The sequence below is a fragment of the Panthera pardus genome, unplaced genomic scaffold, assembly GCF_024362965.1.
Source record: "Panthera pardus isolate Hobbes unplaced genomic scaffold, ASM2436296v1 HiC_scaffold_10, whole genome shotgun sequence".
Lineage (NCBI taxonomy): Eukaryota > Metazoa > Chordata > Mammalia > Carnivora > Felidae > Panthera > Panthera pardus.
Genome location: NW_026526655.1, coordinates 76,739,199 through 76,758,214, shown reverse-complemented (window position 1 = coordinate 76,758,214; position 19,016 = coordinate 76,739,199). Strand labels below are relative to the sequence as shown.

The 19,016-nt window shown below is 35.0% G+C and overlaps 1 protein-coding gene across 4 annotated transcripts in view; it reads left to right on the top strand.

The window, feature by feature from the left end:
* Positions 1 to 19,016, top strand: part of GALNT13 (polypeptide N-acetylgalactosaminyltransferase 13) — a 540,913-nt gene that overhangs the window by 481,997 nt on the left and 39,900 nt on the right. For all 4 annotated transcript variants that reach the window (XM_019456666.2, XM_019456651.2, XM_019456658.2 and 1 more), the window contains exon 11: positions 9,574 to 9,672. In XM_019456666.2, the coding sequence (XP_019312211.1) occupies positions 9,574 to 9,672 (99 nt within the window). The remainder of the gene's footprint in view (positions 1 to 9,573; positions 9,673 to 19,016) is intronic.

Here is a 19,016-nt window from a genome sequence, read left to right as displayed (position 1 = left end):
TAGCAATGCGAAGACAATCATAAAGGGCTATAGTGATGATTGAAGATATAAAGCATCTAGCATAATGCCTTGCAAGGAGTAGTAGAGCAGCATCAGTAGTAACAGTTATTGTAATTATTATAGCTACCATTTACTGATGTCTCATTTAGTCAAACACTACGCTAGATGCCTTATAACAATTCCATGTATATTTAAAAAGTATTTAATTTCTTACTAAAAAATCTCAACTCCATGACTTGGGATTTATTATTATCCCCGTTTAAAATGGAAACTGACATATAGAAGTTTTATGTGATTCACCTATAGGTCATTGAGCTACCTATTAAAGTCAGGATTCAAATACATGTTAGTCTGACATTAAAGCTTGCTTTTTCTTATAACTAGAAAGACAAAATAGCTTGTGTTACTACAGTTTATTCAAAGTGCTTTCATTAAATAAGAGGTGGAGTTGGAATCTATATGTTACATGCTAAGGATGCAAAGTCAAATAAGTGAAACCCTTTACTCTTAACCCATTCTACCGAAATGGGGGCAGGAGATATGGCAAAAAAAAAAAACAAAAAAAAAACAAAAAAAAACACAAATAGTTAAGAAATCCCAAGAAATAAAAGATGCCCTATATGAAGTATATAGGCATGCTATGAAGTGCTGCTTCAAAATCCCCCAAAATTCAAAAATCTATGAGATATAATAAGTTTTAAACTTGGATAGTGGGATATTAATGTGCTGTAGTTTTCCACTTTAAAACAAGCCTTAAAGAGATGCAATCTAGCATCTGTTTCCATGGAAACAGAAGGACAATTTTACCAAGCACTACTTCCCAATTCAATTTTGCATAGTCATGTATACATAATTTAAGACGGACATTTTGATAATGAGTTTGGGATCAACTGTTAATGGACAACAGACATTTACTTAAAGCTTTTTCTTTCTTACCTCCTGCCATTAACCATTTTTGGAAGAAAGTAAAAGCTGTCTTTCCTTATACATGAGGGTTATTTTTTTTTCAAGTAGTGGGAGCCTCAGAGTGGTATCAGATATCTAAGCTACTTATCAAGACAACAAATGATTTCTTTGTAATATGTATATTTCTCATAGGTGCTCATCACTTAATTTAAAATGAAATTGGTAGCATTTAACGATTTTAAGTTTCCTTAAACTTCAATATTGTTCAAAGCCTGTTATTTAATATCACAGTGTACTGGTGAATATAAATGCTTCCCTGTCAGTTTTTTCTTTATAACATTTTTAGCTGTTTTGGAAGATGCAAATGTGATATTCAGTTTCTCATTATCCTGTATCATCACCAAAATAATCATTAGGAAAATTATTGATACCAGTGTCTTAATTTCTTATGTTTGAATCTTACTCAGGTAATTGAAATGTTACTTTATCCAGCCCATGAATTACATACAATTCCCAATGGGAAGTTAAAAGCTGTGCAATTGTTTTGAACTAAAACCTTTAAATAGCTTAATGAAGCATGTGCCTTTTAGGCTCAGGAAGCATATCATAATGGAATAAGGAAGTTGAGTTCTTCATAGCATTAAATTCTTTCTTAACTAGCCCTTTAGCTTATGGAGATTTAGAATGTCAGTTTCTGATCTTGTAAATATAAAGGCCAATTTTAGTACTATAGGATTGAAAAATAAGATTCTAAAGTCATATGTCTCACCTCAAGTTTTTGGACCAATGACAGGCCAGCATTTTGAGGGGAAAAAATGCATTGTGAGCTATGTAGAATACAGGAGTATAAGGAGAAAGGGATTTCTGTAGCCAAGTGACTTGACTCTTGGGGCTCATAATTTACACTTGCATGTTGCTTCAGAGACGTTTAGACATTAGCCTGTGCAGTTTGGATTGCCTTCCTGACCTCACAACTTCTTTTTTCTTTTGTATCCTTTAACCATAGCAGTTTTGGTTAAGGGTGCTGTTGCATATTGGTACCATATTCTATAAATATTGTTAAAAAGCAAATTTGTGTAACTAAAAATAGGAAACGTGAAGCTGCTAGGTTTCAGGGATTGAGGGTACAATCAGTGACAGCTGAACTCAGAGGCTAACATGCTTAGAGATTTACCCTCTGTTGGTAATCAGATCTATTTATAGATCCACAGTCTTCCTGACCTTTCAATAGGATAACCAGTGAGGAAGCCTCCTTTTAGATGATTTACACAAACAGCACATTCTCTCTGCCCATCATTATGTTTCTAAAACTCTTTGGGATCCAGTAGCTAATTTTCAACCCAGGATAACTGAACATGCCTATGTACAGGAAAAAAAAAATGTTACTCCTTCATCAGATGTTAATTTGAAGGCTGTTGGGTTGTGTAACCCACCTGAGAACAAAGTGAGTTTATCACCTAAAAAAATTTTTTTACTTCACATTGCTGATAGACTAGAACTAATTCTAATTGTATTACTTAAATAGATATTGGCACAAACAATCATAACAAATTATATGCCAATTAGGCATTTACTGAATTCTCTCAATATTCTTGTGTGCTTTTGTTATCCACCAAAATAAATGAAATTATTTGATTTTCTATGCTCTTTACATTGAGTGTATGTGTGTGGACAGGGATAAATATGCCATATAGTCAGAATTTTAAAATTGGGGCATTTTAAACCCAGGTCTACATAAGCAGTCAGCTTGGATTTTTCAAATATATAGATTTTGCACTCATCCTTCTGATTTATGCACAATTTGGTAAAGAGAAAAATCTACTTAAATGCATATTCACTACAGCAATTATAATATGGAAACATTAACATTAAACTGGAATTCACTGCAAATGTGCCTATTTTCTTTGGAAGTAAAGAGAAACCAAACGAGGTTGACATATGTAAAATAATGATAATGAGTAACATAATGTGCAATTGAAAGATAAGCATGTGTTGGAGTAATTAAAGCAAAAAACTATTTTAAGTTTAGATTATTATCTTTAGAATGGATTTTACATATTGGTTTCAAAATGCAAAGGTATGAGGGTGAGGGGGGAGTATATGCCTCTTTTCTAGAACTGAGAGTTCTCATTGTTGCTTGCTGTTACAATCCAGCAGAGGGAGCAAAAGCTAATGAACAAACTACGTAAGTGGTAAGAACATTACCATGGCTGCTGCTGAGTAGAAACATTTAGAAAAAGGCTTGCTGATTTCAAACACAAAAACACAAGTGGGAAAAATACTCTCAATTTTATGTCATTAAAAATTGTTTCCAAGCAATAAAAGATTATGTGTAAACAAAGGAATCTCAAAGCAGACAACAATTAAAGTTAAAACTATGTTGGCCCTATGCCACATATTCACAGATACCCCATACCATAAGCAATGAGTCAAAAGAATTTTACAGGTCTGAGAAGTACTGGCCTGCTCTTCTTATGTGAATACAGGTAATAGAATCGATAAGGAATTTCTAATGAATGAAGATCATCAGTGGTTGGCTGCCTAGATTTTTCTCAGAATTAATGGCATTACCAAATAATTGGTAATGTTTTCAGGTAATATGGTACCAGTGATGAGATCAGGGTCTTTCCTGAAGTTGACTGTTTTGCTTAAACAACATTCTTTGAGGCCCCAGGGTACACTTAGAAGGGTTCTGATTTAAAAATCACACAAGATCATCCTAAATCACATCATCTTTTGCATCTCAAAAGATAAGGTACATAGATTGAACTTTCCTGTATGCCAATACCTTATCATTTACAGTAAGAGTTGCTTGATGAGGACTGTCAGTACACATTGGTGACCATTTTTATATTTTTATGAAAATAAAGCAGATTCCCATAGTGTTGGGTTCAGACTTGAGAATAATCTGATGTATACTAATCTGCATGGATTTTTTTTTTAATCTGGATTGTATCGGCCTAGTGACATAAACCTTTTGATATTGTCTCTATCCAGGTGATGTCTCTGTCTCTCGATTTTTAAGTTGGCTATTGATACCCATTCTGTGTTCTATCCTTTTTGCATCTAATGTCATCCTAGCCATAGCCAGAAATGATTTACATGACCTCAGCCCAACAGTGGGGCATCTAGTCTTCATGATTTAGTCCCCTAGGTCTGATCCTAGCCTGCTTTCATGTGTCTTGTTCCATATGTCTTCACCATTGTCTGAATGACCTGTTGTACCCTTTACCTCTGGTTAGCTAGAACTCAATCCTTCCTTGCTCCTTCCTCTCATCTCCTTTCTGATAAATACTGCTCGCCTATCTGGAGGTCAGGACTGGGCAATTCCCAATGTCATGATAATAGCTTTCAATTCCTTATTTGGACAAATTATTTAACTTCATTGTATCTTAATATTTTCATTTATGAAATGGGGGTAATAGGTTGGTTGTAAATATTAAATTACCTGTTACACATAAGTGCTTGGAACAGCACATAGCACATACAATTATAATGATTGCTAATTATTATTATTGCAGTGGCAGTGGTATTACTGGTGGTGGTCGTCACCCCATCTCATCTCATTCTGACAGCTGTCCTAAACCACTGACTCCTATCTGTTTCTAGTCCAGATCCCAAATCTAGCCAACTTCATCAGATTTGACTTGAGCTTCTATTTTATATCTTCTTAGCACCTGCTATATCCTCAGGGACAGGTAATATTACATGTCTAGAAACTACCAAATCATTTTGTGGAATAGTTAGAACATTATCAAAAATAGCACAAGCATCTTTTCATGAAGTCCCCCAAATCAGTCTATTTTAGAAATCCAAAAATAAGCAGTAGCAGCAGTGATGCAGTGTTTGAATCTCTTTGAGTTCTCCCATTAAAACAGAGCATCCAGGATAGCAAAACAAAAAATTGATAGAAAACACTATCAAATTAGGTGGCAGGTATTCTCACAAATCCCAAAATAGAAGTTGTCAATTTCATGACCATGTGATACTCCAATCTTTGCCGGAGGAAGCAAAGAAAGCAATGGGATGTCTGATGGAAATGAGACCCAGATAACCCCCAAAGTGCTAACAGATACTCATGAGAAATTGCCTCAGGCCACTTTGATAATAGTAGCTGAAACTGGGAGAGGTGTTTCCATACAGTCCAATTTGTAAGTCAGTGAAAAGTCTCCTTTCTAATGTCTGAAAGGCTTACACACTCTGAGACTTGTGATTTCTTAAAACTCACTAGCTGAAGTTCCTTCTTAGAAGAAACTTCAAGGAATAAAGCCCAATTAAGGGGTAAGAGACAATGAGGACAAAGGAAATGGAAAATCCAGATGAAAATAGGAGAAATGAACAGAACCAGGAGATCTCAAAAAATAGAAGGCTATTATTTCAACTTTTCAGAAAAGTACAGGAACGGGAGAGCCAGACTTGTGAAGTTAGTTAGAAGTGGTCTTCTATATAAACATTCCCAGTTGGGACAGCTGGGAACATTTGCCCTTCAACTTTCCCACTGGGCACTGAGGGAATCGACTTTATGAAGACCTCCTTTTCTCTCCACCAGCACCCAGAGTCTTCAAAATAGGTAGTCCTCCAACTAGCAAGTACTCCACTATGTTCTACCGATGCAAGGGGTTTCAACCCTGAATATACACTCAAGTTATGTGCAGAGCTTTAAGCTCTCTCCTGGTCCTATTCTAGACCATTTGGATCAGAATCTATGAGGGCGAGGCCAGGCAGAACCATATTATAAAAGCTTTCCAGATGGGAACCACTGAAAAAGTTACTTTAGAAAGGAAGACTAATTATAATAGTAATGTCACCATTTAACATCAAAAACCTGCATAACTCCCTCCAAAATGCTAGTTGTTAAACTTTGCTGGACATTAGAATTACCTGGGGGGATTTTAAAACCCCAGATGGCCAAGTGATACCCTCCACCATCTAAATGGGAATGTGTGGACTTGGGAATCAGGCAACAGAAGAGTTTAAAGATTCCAGCTGATTCCCAAAAATAGAAAAGAAAGAAATGGTCTCCTGATAAAACCCTCTCTCTTAAAAGGTCAGGAGAATTGGATTCATGTAATAATAAGAACAATAATAATTAGAAGAGGATGGCCACAGTAAGAATAAAGATAACAAGGAGGGGAATGATCTCTCTACAAACAATGCATGGACACCAAAGCTTTATGCCCATAGACAGGAAAAGTGTACCTAATATTTCAAAATGAACTAAAATAAATTGTATAATGATAAAATGTAGAAAATAATGCTATAAATCAAACTTAGAAATACTTTTAAAATGAGTGCATGAAATGTAGTAAAGAATTCGAAATTAAAGAATGAATTCATTTAGAAACAAAGACTAACCTTGAAACAACACAAGTCAATAATCCCAGAAACCCCCAATAATTCCACTTTTAATAGAAGGTCACATATAGAAGAGAAGCAAGAAGATCCAAAACAATAGGATTTTCTAATGGGAAAAATCAAAACAATAAAATAAAATGAACATTACTAACTATAATTTAAGAAAATGCTTTCCTGAAAGTAAATTTGAAACTACATGTTGAAAAGGAATGCTATGTTTCTGGAAGAGTGATCCAGAATGAATGATATTAAGATGCATAGTGGTAACTCTACTGAACTTTAAAGAAAAGAAAAAGATCAGTTTGGCATTCAAGCAAATAGACATTTGTAAAAAAGAATAAGGCAAAGAAAACCAGATTATCATTAGACTTTTCAAAAGCAACTATTTACGCTGGAAGTAAATTGCATAACATTTTAAAGATACTCAAGGAAATAGATTGTGAGCCAAGGATTTCAGATATACCAAATTGATTTTCAAATATAAAGGCCATATATATATATATTTATCAACATGCAAGAACTCAGAAAATTGTTTCCAGTAAAGGGAAACATCATTTGTCCATTTGCTCAGGCAAAACCTTGGAATGCTTGTCTTTTTTTCCTCTCATAGCTCATATCCAATTCAATCACAAATCTTATTTGGATCTGTCTTAAAAACATCCCCAGTTTGACCTATCCACCTCTATCGCTATCCTACTATTTCAAGCAGCCACCATCTCTAGCCGGCATGACGACAAGACTCCCCTTACGTGTTTCTCTGCCTCTACTCTTTACTCCCTCTAATCTGTTCTCACAGCAGCCAGAGAAAGCTATAAATAGGTCATCTTCAGGCTTAAACACTTAATGATTTCTTACTTTATTTAGCGTTGGATACCTCTCTCCTCTGCCCCTTGTTCACTGCACCCTGGCCATATTGCTAAACTTGTTGTTTGACTCAGTTTTTCTCAGCTGCAGAGAGCATACATTTGCTGTTCCCTCTGTCTGGACTACTTCTCCACACATGGAAATATGGTTATTCTCTCACTTTACTAAGGTATATCTTCAAGTATCATTTTCTCAGAGTGGCCTTCCTAGTCCCCTATCTAAAATAGTACTCCTTCCATCACTTTCTCTACCCTTCCTGTGTTCTTCATAGAAGTTCTGGAGCTTCTGATATATTACAAATGTATTTGTGCATTAAACTCTTCTCTAAAATATAAGCTTCATGGTGGAGAGGACTATGTTTATTTCGTTCACTTCAGTAGCCTCAGCACCTTCAATGGTGTTTACATGAAGTATACATACTCTCAATAATATTTGTTGGATAAATGCATTCATAAGAGGAGTTACAGACCAAGCTTATAGGTCTATAAGCTATATAGGTTAATAATAATTACTGGGGACAAAATACTTTGGAAGCATCCTTAAGTTCTGTGCTTAGTTTGTCAAAAAGTAGGATGATATGCATCCTCATATGTCCCTTTAAAATGCTACTGTCAGAGTATGTACAGGTCTGACTATGGCTTCAAATCTTCTTTTGTCCATCAAAAAGACAAAATTTTATAAATGACAACATGTTGCCCCTTTAATTATTAACCAGAATCTATTCAAGTATCATGAATCTAGCAGAGGTCCTCTGAATCAGATTGCATAGCTTACATGTAAAGGTGAATTAACCATTTTGTGACAATTTATTCCTCTAAGGGTTATAGTATTACACTACTCTGTACTTTTTAAGAATAATATAGCATTTTATTATTTCTCAAGAAGTCTGCCTTTTATGAAATGTTAAGAAAGTAGGATATAAAGAATTTAAATATAAACTTTTATGTCATGTGTTGATTAGGTCATATGCAACATAGGCAGCCTGATAAACATCATCTATCAATTGTCACCTTTCTCTATTCTGTCAAGCTACAGGTCCTGAAACCTTTAATCTTCACTTATAGTCTCAGTATCCTTCAGTGCCTGAACCAACCTATATCAGATTAAGAGTGTATTTCAGCCCTAAACCTACCAGTGTGGAACTAGAACATGATTTTGCTTCTTGAAGCTTACGTCCTTTCTCTTTAATATTCATGGTGTGTTCTGATCTTTCTAATGTGTTGCAGCTCAGGTTCTTGATGAAAGGATCTATAATCCTGCTCTAAATCTCAATGCATTGACACTTCTGCTCAGCTCTTTCAACCTTTGCAAAGTATGAATTCCAATCCCCACTATTCTCAATTGCTGACTGGGGCCTTAAAGCAAATCACACCACTTTTCCCAATTCCAGGAACCATTACTTGCCCTTTGCATTCTGCATCAGACAAAAAAGTGATTCATATAAACCTCATCTACCCTTTTTAGAAGTTTGTGATCTTATTCATTTGCCAATATGAAGAAAGAAATATGTACCTAAAGCATAGATGACTAATTAGATGTATGCAAATAATGTATAAGTGAATAGTAAGATATGCAGGTTCTAATAAGAGTCACAGCTAAGAACTTTTCGGAAGCAGAGTGGACAAGTATAAATACATACTTGTAGTTTAGACTAAGGGAAAAATTAAAAACATTCCCATTCCATTTATTAGAAATGCCTTTTTAATTATTCGTTTGTGCTTGATTTAGTAATTTTAGCATCTTTAAACTCAATGATTGGCTTTTGTAATTACATGTGTCCCAAAGACAAATTGACATTATATTAATTATGGAACTAATGCAGTATTTGAGTGTAAACCAAGAATCTTATGCTTGCACTTGGCAATTTAATTTTGTTTTTGAGGGATTTTTAATCTGAAATCACCATTTAGCTTTATAATAGCTCTTCTTAGATCAACTCTTTTCCATTAAGTTTGGCGTTAGGTATGAAAAAAGATGAATGGATAGGTTTTAGTTACAGAAATAAACAATAATTAATCTTTATTAACATATGATGGAATATCTAGTAATAAAGCAATCTAAAGACACATAAATTTGAATATTTAACCAATTTGTTTCAATTCCTTTGCATACAGTACCACAGGAGTTCAAGAATAGACTATGGATTTTTGAGTGGAATTTGGCAACTGCCCTAATTTTAAAAGGATTTGGGAATGAATAATTTGTAATATATAGATATTTCCCCATTCTCTGATACTATGCTGTAAACAAGGAGTGCCTCTTGATTATATGCTAATGACAATGCCATTGCTGTTCAAGTTTACTTAAGTAGGAGTTTAGACAGAAAAAAAGACAAATATTTTGTGTTCTTGGAGAAATTTCCTTGCAAACATTTATCATGTTATTATCAATATACAATTTGATAACACCAGCAAGACTTTCTGACATGTTTTTGTATGTTTCCTTTAGATAAGAAATGTTGAAACCAACCAGTGTTTAGACAACATGGGCCGCAAGGAAAATGAAAAAGTGGGTATATTCAACTGTCATGGTATGGGAGGAAATCAGGTAAACTCTCCTTTTTTTTTTTTTTTATCAGCTTCATCTTTGGGGGAGAATATTGCTGTGAAGCAATCATAGTAAATCAGGACTCACATGCCAATAACAATAAAGTCTTAGCTTAAGAAATTAATGGGCATTCAAATCAAGAACTAATTTCCCTATTACCCTAAGTATCTTAAGAAAGCACTACAGAATTTAATAGGGCAGCATTTTCAATGATCCCAATTAATGAAGATAGCCAAATATTTTAGACCTATCTCATTTTACCATGTATGGGCAAATGAGGACCACATTTTATTCTGTTATTAACTGAATAGTATGAAATAACCCCTCAACTATGATGTTTTCCCAATGGTGCTTATTCTAAATTGTTTTTGTATATGTTTATGTATATCGTGTTTTCTATGAATTTCTGGGGTTCAGTAGAATTTTTAAATGCATGAGTAAGCCCATCTGTTACATTTTTGCTTTGGGTGTCTGAAGATGCTCTTTGGACCAGGTAAAAAATGTAGTATTTAAACAAAATTGATGCTTGATTAAAAGTCCAAGACAGTTTTTTTTTTTTTTTTTTTTTTTGCGTGTTGCAGTCCAATTATTAGAGTCCTGTCAGACTATAACAAGTTTCTTGTACGCTCTTTAAATGTTGAAAAGTGGCTCTGCAAGGTGGGCATGTGGAGGCTGCTTAGCTGTGAGTCTTCAGATGGGGCAGCCCTGCTGTTGTGGCCATTTTGAGAAACAGAATTTGGGATTTGTAGAGATTTATAATGGAGTTTGAAGTAGCTAATCCTCAGTAGACAAGTTGTCTACAAAAGTGGAGGAGACATACACCAGTGAGTTCTTTGTTTAGTACATTAGAGTAAAATTAGGAAACAAAAGTTATTCTGTCCAGCACATCATGGTTACAGAGGTAAAGCAGTTGAATGTGCCAAGAATCTACAGAGAAAAAGCAATAGCCATGTTGAGTTTTGACACTATACTTCAAATAGGATCTGTGTGATTCAATGGAGAACATTAAAAAAGGAATTTTTTAAAAACCAAAAAAATATTTATTAAAATCCTAATTGTCCAAAATTTCAGTGTAAGCAGGAAAATATTTAAACCATAGTCTCTAAATTAAAGCATGGAAAAGTAACTTTATGAAACAAAATAGGAACAACAATATAGGCAGAACAATGGCAGAGCACTCACAAATGGTCCAGCTTGTATATTGATTCACCGTGAATCTGAGAGGACTCTACTACCAAAACCAATGTAATCCCAATTAATTCAGCTGGAAATGGAAAAGTCGAACTGTTAGAGGACTAACTGTGCATTGTTTAATTTTTTCCCAAATGACAGTAAAAAATTTGAAAGTAGTCAACTCTTAACATTTGTTTGGGTCCTCAGTGACTTTGCAAAGAAACGAAAAACTTTCTATCTTTGCATTCTTCAATCCGTAAAGTTAACTTTTATCATTGGCTGGTCACATGAGGGCTGCTGAAACTCCAGATATCATGTCCACTTTCAAGGCAGGAAGAAATAGGGGTAGAGAAGAGCTGTAGTAACCATGATTGTCCTTTTATTAGGAAAAACAAGACTCCCTAAAGGCTTCACATACCTCCCTATAAGTCTTTTTGGCCAGAAATGTGTTACTTGAATACCTCTAGCACAAAAACTGAATATTTTACTACACTTACATGTGACTACTCCATACAGTTCATTTACCATGGATACTGAGTGGACATGTAGAAGTGTCTCCCATAATGTGTTTCAGCAGCTTATGAAAAAAAGGTCAACTGATCATCTGGACCATGATAATCTATAGAATTCCAAAAAGCTACACTATTTATGACATCCTTCTGATTCTAATGCAGATGAAAATGAAGGAGGAAGATAACCTAGATGATTTATCCTAAGTTTTTTTTAAATGTTTTTTTATTTATTTTTGACAGAGCATGAGCGGGGGAGGGGCAGAGAGAGGGAGACACAGAATCCGAAGTAGGCTCCAGGCTCTGAGCTATCAGCACAGAGCCTAATGCAGGGCTCGAACTCATGGACTGCGAGATCATGACCGGAGCCGAAGTCAGACGCTCAACCGACTGAGCCACCCAGGCACCCCAATCCTCCTAAAGTTTTTTAAGTTGCCATAGTATTAAAAAGGATAACTAGTCATATATCTGTATTTTTCTAAGTGACACAAAACACCTGGATCATAAATGTTAAAAATTACATTATTCATTTATAAGTGTTCAAATATGCAGGAATAAGCTACCCCACTCTACCATAATCTTCTTGTTGGCAGGAACTATGTCTTACTCCTGTCTTCATCTCCAGCCATTGGCTGAGTGCGTGGGATATGGCAGGTACCTAAAAACTATGTAGACGTTGCCAAAAAGTGTTGTTATTGTCATAGTAACCAAAAGTATCTAAAGACATCAATCTTAGGGATTCATTAATAAAGTGAACAAACAATAAGCAAAAAGCCCATACCTACACGTATTCTAATGTTTCTATATTATCAACTTAATGGCAAGATAGGAGTTAAAACCAGTATTTTTCCATCTACATAAATTCAGGTCTACAAATACACATAGAAAAAAGTCTATATAGGAGCCCTTTTTGTTATAACATGAACAATGGATATGACTAAATATTTACCCAGATAGGAATGTTTAAAGAAATCACAGTGCATCTACAATATAGAATACTATATAGCCACTGGAGTAAGAGAGGTCTATATTTATTATCATGGAAAATTGAAAAGGGAAGAAATTTGGAATATGACTTACTTTGAATTATTTTATTTATGAAAAATGTATATGAACATTTTTCTCAAAGTATCTATAATACCTATATTTATATAAATGTAATAGATTTCTAAGCATTCTTAACAGATTATATCTGGAATATAATTACCTCTGCTGAGAACAATGAATTGGAATGGGAAATTTTACTTTTTACCCCATTTTTCTGTATATATCTATTGTTTTCGTAATTAAATGGAGAAAATTGAACTATTGAGTATAAAAGAGTATCATTTTAGAGCCTTGCTCTGTTCTGGTTAATTGGGTCATTTATGGTAAATTAGTTAATATTTTTTAGCTTTAATATTTTATTTACAAAGTGAATAAAAGACTTTTGCCCTTTTTTTCCTCTACAGATTAGTAAAATTTGCATAACTAATACTAGCTTGGCATATTCTAGACACTCATTACATATATTGGTCTATTGCCATCAATTCTCTTATTTCCATTTCTGTTCTCAATTGTTTCTCTTTTCTCTATAAAAAAAAATAAAGTGTTCATTCAGTGGCTAATGCCAGAGGCAAGATAAAATGTACAACACTTTCAATGGTATTATTAAGCTTAATAAAATTAACTGCCTCTCTTGTTTTAATGTATATTATGAAAAAATTAAACCATCACATAAAAACCCTATTATGATTTATATTTTGATGGAACTCAATATTTCTTGGATGATTAATCCTAGTTAGTCTATATTTAGGAACATGTTTACACTTTTGACTTTAAAAAAGAACAGATTTTAGGATTTTATTCTCAGAGCTACCTTCCCTGTTTTTTATTGTTATTCTCTTATGTTACCATGGAAGCAGTATCTATTTTTATGGTTATTTAGTTTAAAATTTTTAAAAGTAGCCCCAACCCATATAAAATATTCAAATTTCTCACTCTTTGCACAAAATTCATAACAAATGTTAACATTTTTTTAGCATTTCCACTCAGTTGGGTTTCTTTTTTTTTTATTTTTAAGTTTATTTCCTTTGAAAGAGAGAATGAGAGGGAGGGACAGAGAGAGAGGAAGGCTCCAAACTGACAGCCCAGAGCCCCACACAAGGCTCAAACTCATGAACTGTGAGATCATGACCTAAGCTGAAATCAAGAGTCACTTAACTGACTAAGCCACCCAGATGCCCCACTCAGTTGCATTTCTAAAAGAAGGTGCTTTATGTTAATTGACAACTATCCCTTAACCATTTCTCCTTGCACAGTTTTTTTGTTTTGTTTGTTGGTTTTAATTTTCTTGGAGATATCAGAAAAAAACTTCTTTTCAGTAGTTGTTGGAAATATTTTTCTTAAACACTCAAATATCCAGCATATTCTCTCACCCCTAGCACCTGCAGGGCTTGGGATATGGTAGGCACCTAATAAAAACTAGCCAAGTAAATGAAAGAATGCATGGAAGTTTTTGTAGCCCGAATACCATAAAAAACAAGATATCAACTGTTGAATTATTACATTCAACATTTGATCTTGAGGTATTCTTTTAGAACCTTAATAATAAAATCTTCTATCTCAAAGAATAAATTAGAAAGCCCATTCCTATTTGTTCTTGAAATGCTTTCATTAACAAGTAATACGAGATCATTAAACACTTTCAAAAGAATGAAAATAAAGAGGAATTTGATTAAAACTTGAACACAAATTTTTACAAGTGAAAGAAAACTGAACAATTTCCTAGTAGAAAGTACATACTAAAAAGTTATGGGATTGTCTTCTCTATACTTCTGAAAAGATGAAATTCTCTGGAAGCAGTTCCATGTCCCCTCCAGTGCTAATGACTCAGATTTATATCTGCATCCCCAACCTCTCTCCTGAACTCTGGAATCTGTTGCCAATTAATTACTGGAAATCTCTACAGGCATCTCAAACTCAATTGTTCCACACTGTACCCATTTTCTTCTCTTTCACATAAGCATCCAAAATTTAAATCCAGCATACACACTTCCGAAGTTTGGCCACCAAATCCTGGTATTTCCATGGAAATGATATCCCTTGACTCCCACCTCTAAGACCCTTTGTAACTAGGGCCTACATCTTTGTTCTAGTCTGTATTTTCTTTCACCTGTGTGGTCAGAAGACCTCATTTCCATATATCATATGGAATTTCATACATACATTCTGTATATACCACATTAGAATTAAAATCTGATTAAAATCTCCAGCGATTCTCCACTGCCCAGTGAATAACATAAAAATTCCTTACTAATGATATATACAAAATCCCACATAATTTCATCCCCATCTGACTTTCCAGCCTTGTCTCCCTTGATGTTCTAATAGTTTTTTTGTACTCTAGACATATGTCTGCTAATTTTCTGTTCTGTGTGTGCTCTGTGCATTTTCATGTATCTTCAATTCACTGTTAGTGTTCTACTTACACTATTGACCACACACTACACTCACAAACTTAAGACATATTCACTGTTTAAAACCAAAAAAATTTAGCTTCTTTTCAGCTGTTGACTAATAACTTCGTAACCTAAACAGGGCCTATTTTTAATGCATAGCTCTTATTTAACCAGTCCCTTATTATTTAATACACAGTACCATTTGTGAATTTTTATCATTATAGATCAGGCTCATCAATAACCTTGTAGCAAAAATCTAGTGAGTATCCATATTCACTTCTTTAAAAATAGTGTCTAGAAGTAAATTTTATAGGTCAAAACTGATGCAACATTATGAGGCTTTATATATGGTGACAAATTGTTCTTTTTAAGGTTTTACCAGTTTAATGGGACTAATAGCTAAAATAGGGAGAGATACTATGTTAAACATTTTATATGCATTACCGCCTTTGATTCCCACAACAATCTATGAAATACATAGTGTTACTTTCCTGATTTTACTCATGAGTGTAATGGGAACCCTGAGAGATTGGTAACATGATTAGGGGGTAAAGCCAGTTTGATTCTGAATCTGGTCGACTCCCCACCAAGTGTATGTTCACTGCATTTGTATTGATTTCCAACTCCACTCCCCCAGGATTATGGTCAGAGTGGAGAACTCTAAACAGGTATTGTATTTTTGCGTTGTTTTTGAACTTTGCCAATTTAGTATGAGAAACATTTTATTTTATTTGAAATCGTATCTCTAACATTATCAATGCACTTAAGCAGTTTAAAAATGGACATCAATACTTTGAAGATATTATAGTCATGTTTTTGCCTATATTTTCATTGCTGATTGAGGGAGTTCTTGTTTCTCTTGTCCACTTATACAAATACTTTGAGATTATTACCTTCTGTGATATGTGTTGCAGACATTCTTCTGACCTGACATTTTATTTCTGGTGTGTTTTCATGTACAGACTTTTAAACAGCTTATTTATTCCAATCATTGTTTGTCTTTTGCTTTCTCTTTTTGATGTAGAAATACTTTTTTTTTTTTTTTAATTTTATCTTGAAAGAGAGAGAGAGCACACATAAGCACAGGAGCATGTGAGCGGGGGAGGGGTGGAGAGAGAGGAAGAGAGAGAATCCTAAGCAGGCTCCAGCTGTCAGCAGAACCAAGATCACAACCTAAGCCAAAATCAAGAGTCTGACACTGAATTCACCCACCCAGGCACCCCTACTACTCTTTTTTGATGAGGTGATTTTAAATGTCATTTGCATCATCTTTAAATTTTTTTTAACATTTATTTATTTTTGAGACAGAGAGAGACAGACCATGAATGGGGGAGGGTCAGCGAGAGAGGGAGACACAGAATCTGAAACAGGCTCCAGGCTTTGAGCTGTCAACACAGAGCCCAATGCGGGGCTCGAACTCACAGACCACAAGATCATGACCTGAGCCAAAGCCAGATGCTCAACCAACTGAGCCACCCAGGCACCCCCATTTATATGATCTTTAAAGAGCCAATATCAAAATTGGCAAACCGGCCTTAGTCTTATTGGTCATATATTATATCTGACACTAGTTTTAATTTAAAATTTTTATAAAATATAATTGGGTATAAATTAGATTAATATTTATAAAATAACCATTGTACTTTAATATCAAGTATGAATATAAAGTTTTTAAACATCCAGTGGTGAGTCCTTCCTTTGAATTATAATACCTTTTTAATCAAAAAAGGGGGAAAAAGCAGCCCCCATATATATTGTACTCAATTTTTCTAAAGACAAAAAATCTAAAATGATGGAAAAATACTCATATTTTAGCAAATGCATTTCTAATGATTCTTTTTCTCCCTGGAGCCACTCATCTGGGGAGAGCTAGAAAGCATATGGAAATATTCCATGTAATTTATTGTAGTAAATGATTCACAGCCATTTTTCAAGGTAGCAAGCCTTTAGGGAAGCTTATGCTAGTCATTTATTAACCTTGTTTTCTGCCAAGGTAAAGAGGAGATTATTAGGTCTTATCAATACTTTCAAATATCTTCTCCTCTAAAATGTGATTATATTTAAAAAGAATCTCACCTTATGGCAGTAAATAAATTTTGAGAGTAAACAAATAGTTTCCTTATTATGACCCTGTCCTAAAAAAACTATTTTAGTAATAATTTTATTCTAATGTACTCACAGATTGTAATGAATACATTCATTCAACAGATATGAATTGACTTTACAGTTTGCATTTTTATAAGTATTATAATTACTTAGAAGTCCTTTCTACATTAATTTGGTCCCCTTTTAGTAAAGTTTGCACACTAGAATTAAAACTCACCAGGGTAAATTTGCAACTGAAATGAAATAGCCTAAGAGGAAAGAAGGAACTTACCATTCATTAAATGTTTAAATGATCTGGATAGCAACCTAGAAGAGAGCATCATTATTTATATTAAAGGAACATCTAGTAAGCTTGAATTGATGGAAATTTGCAGGAACTTAAACATATGATGTGATTCTGTCTAGTTTGCCTGGCTAGAGTGTTTCCTGGCATAAAAACAAATAGCAAATCTGTTGTGTTCAACCCCTTTCTTTCGTTACTCAGAGACTGAAATTTTTTTCTTAAGGGTCCCTAAAAAATGAGCCCTAATATTGGCCTTTTCTTAGATTTATCTTTTCTTCTACAGTCTAATTTTTGTGTCTCTACATAATGATAGTTACTATCTGATGGGATTCTTGAGCAAAAGGCTAAGAAGAATTCTGGAGATATCTTTGGTGCAAAACAGGTGATTTGATTAAAGCATGGAGACAGGGCCCATGGGCTGAAAGAGCTGCACTGAGGTTGTGAAGACTGACTGATTATAAATTTTTAGATTTGTGGAGGGAGGAGGGATAGAGATTAAGTTTCTAAGGAATTTGGAAGACTTTCAGAACCTTGAGGGGCTAGCTACTATTAAGATAAGGTGACTTTTAGTATTTAGTAAAACAAAAGCATTAAGGAAGTAAGGCAGCCATGAGTTCCTTGAGGAAGGTCACACTGCATGTTTCAGGTGTCTACAGGTGGGCTGCAAGCTGTAAGGAGATTTCATTTATGCCACATTTCTTTTGCCTTTATTTCCCTCATCACTATCTTATCACATGACATTTTTTTTCAAAAGCTATAGAAAAATTGGCAGTGCAAGTTAACCTAGCATATACTTTTACTATTTTACTGTAAAATATTTAAAATTAATTTCCTGAAATCCTACATTCATTTCAACAAGCCACACCTTTGGCTTTGAGCTTTCTAGCTAATAAGTATGAAATTGGTTATATGATTAACTGTGTCAATAATATAAAAACAAGCCACCCTCAAAATGATTCAATTATTGCTGGTATTGGAAATGGTAAAAATTTCTAATGTGAATCCTGATAAAGCAGCAAGGGTCCATGAAATACAGTCAGACCAACACTAAACCATCCTACACACCTAGAAAACTGATTGGAGGATTAACACAACAATCTGCACAACCTGAACCACAGAATTCAGCAGGTACATGGCACGGAGAGGTGAATTTCAGGAGCGAGAAGCCGCTGAGGGTAGGGAACTGCTTTTGCAAGCAGAGAGAGGATGGAGACTGGGGGTGGGGGTAGGGGGGATGAAAATACGGGAAAAACATCCCTCCCCAAAAGCAGCTGGAGAGAAAGTGGAAAATTGGAAACAGCCGCAGCGACTAAACTAAAAAGGGAGAAAGGAGAAAGGAGAGGGTTTAAATTCCACTAAGACTGTAAACAAGGGGAGTGCAAAGGCTGCAACTCCGCAGCTCCATACCTGGTGGTGCTCTGGTGGGAAGGGCGAATCCCCAGGAACAGAGTGGGGTCCGGAGGTTCTTGGGCCACAGGGGGAAAAGTAGTTCCACTGCTGGAAGGACATTTGGTAGAAACTGTTGAAGCCACCTGGACCCAGCAGACCCCAGAAGGTAGCCACATTTGCTGGTGCTGGGGCAAGGTCCTTAAGGGTGAAGCCTGGTGCCAGATGTCTGTTGTGATTTTCCATAATCCCTGAAACGCTTCTGCTACACCACCTCAGGAACTTTTCCTGGGGCGAGCTGGCACCTGGGTGCAGTCTCTGGGCACCTGCAGCAGCAGGGTCCAGCAAACGTTCCTGGGTGCAGTTGACATTCAGCCATTGCTCTTTTGGCCATTGCTCAGTGAGACCCTCCAGCAGAGGTCAAAGCCACAGTCCTTCAGAAGTAAG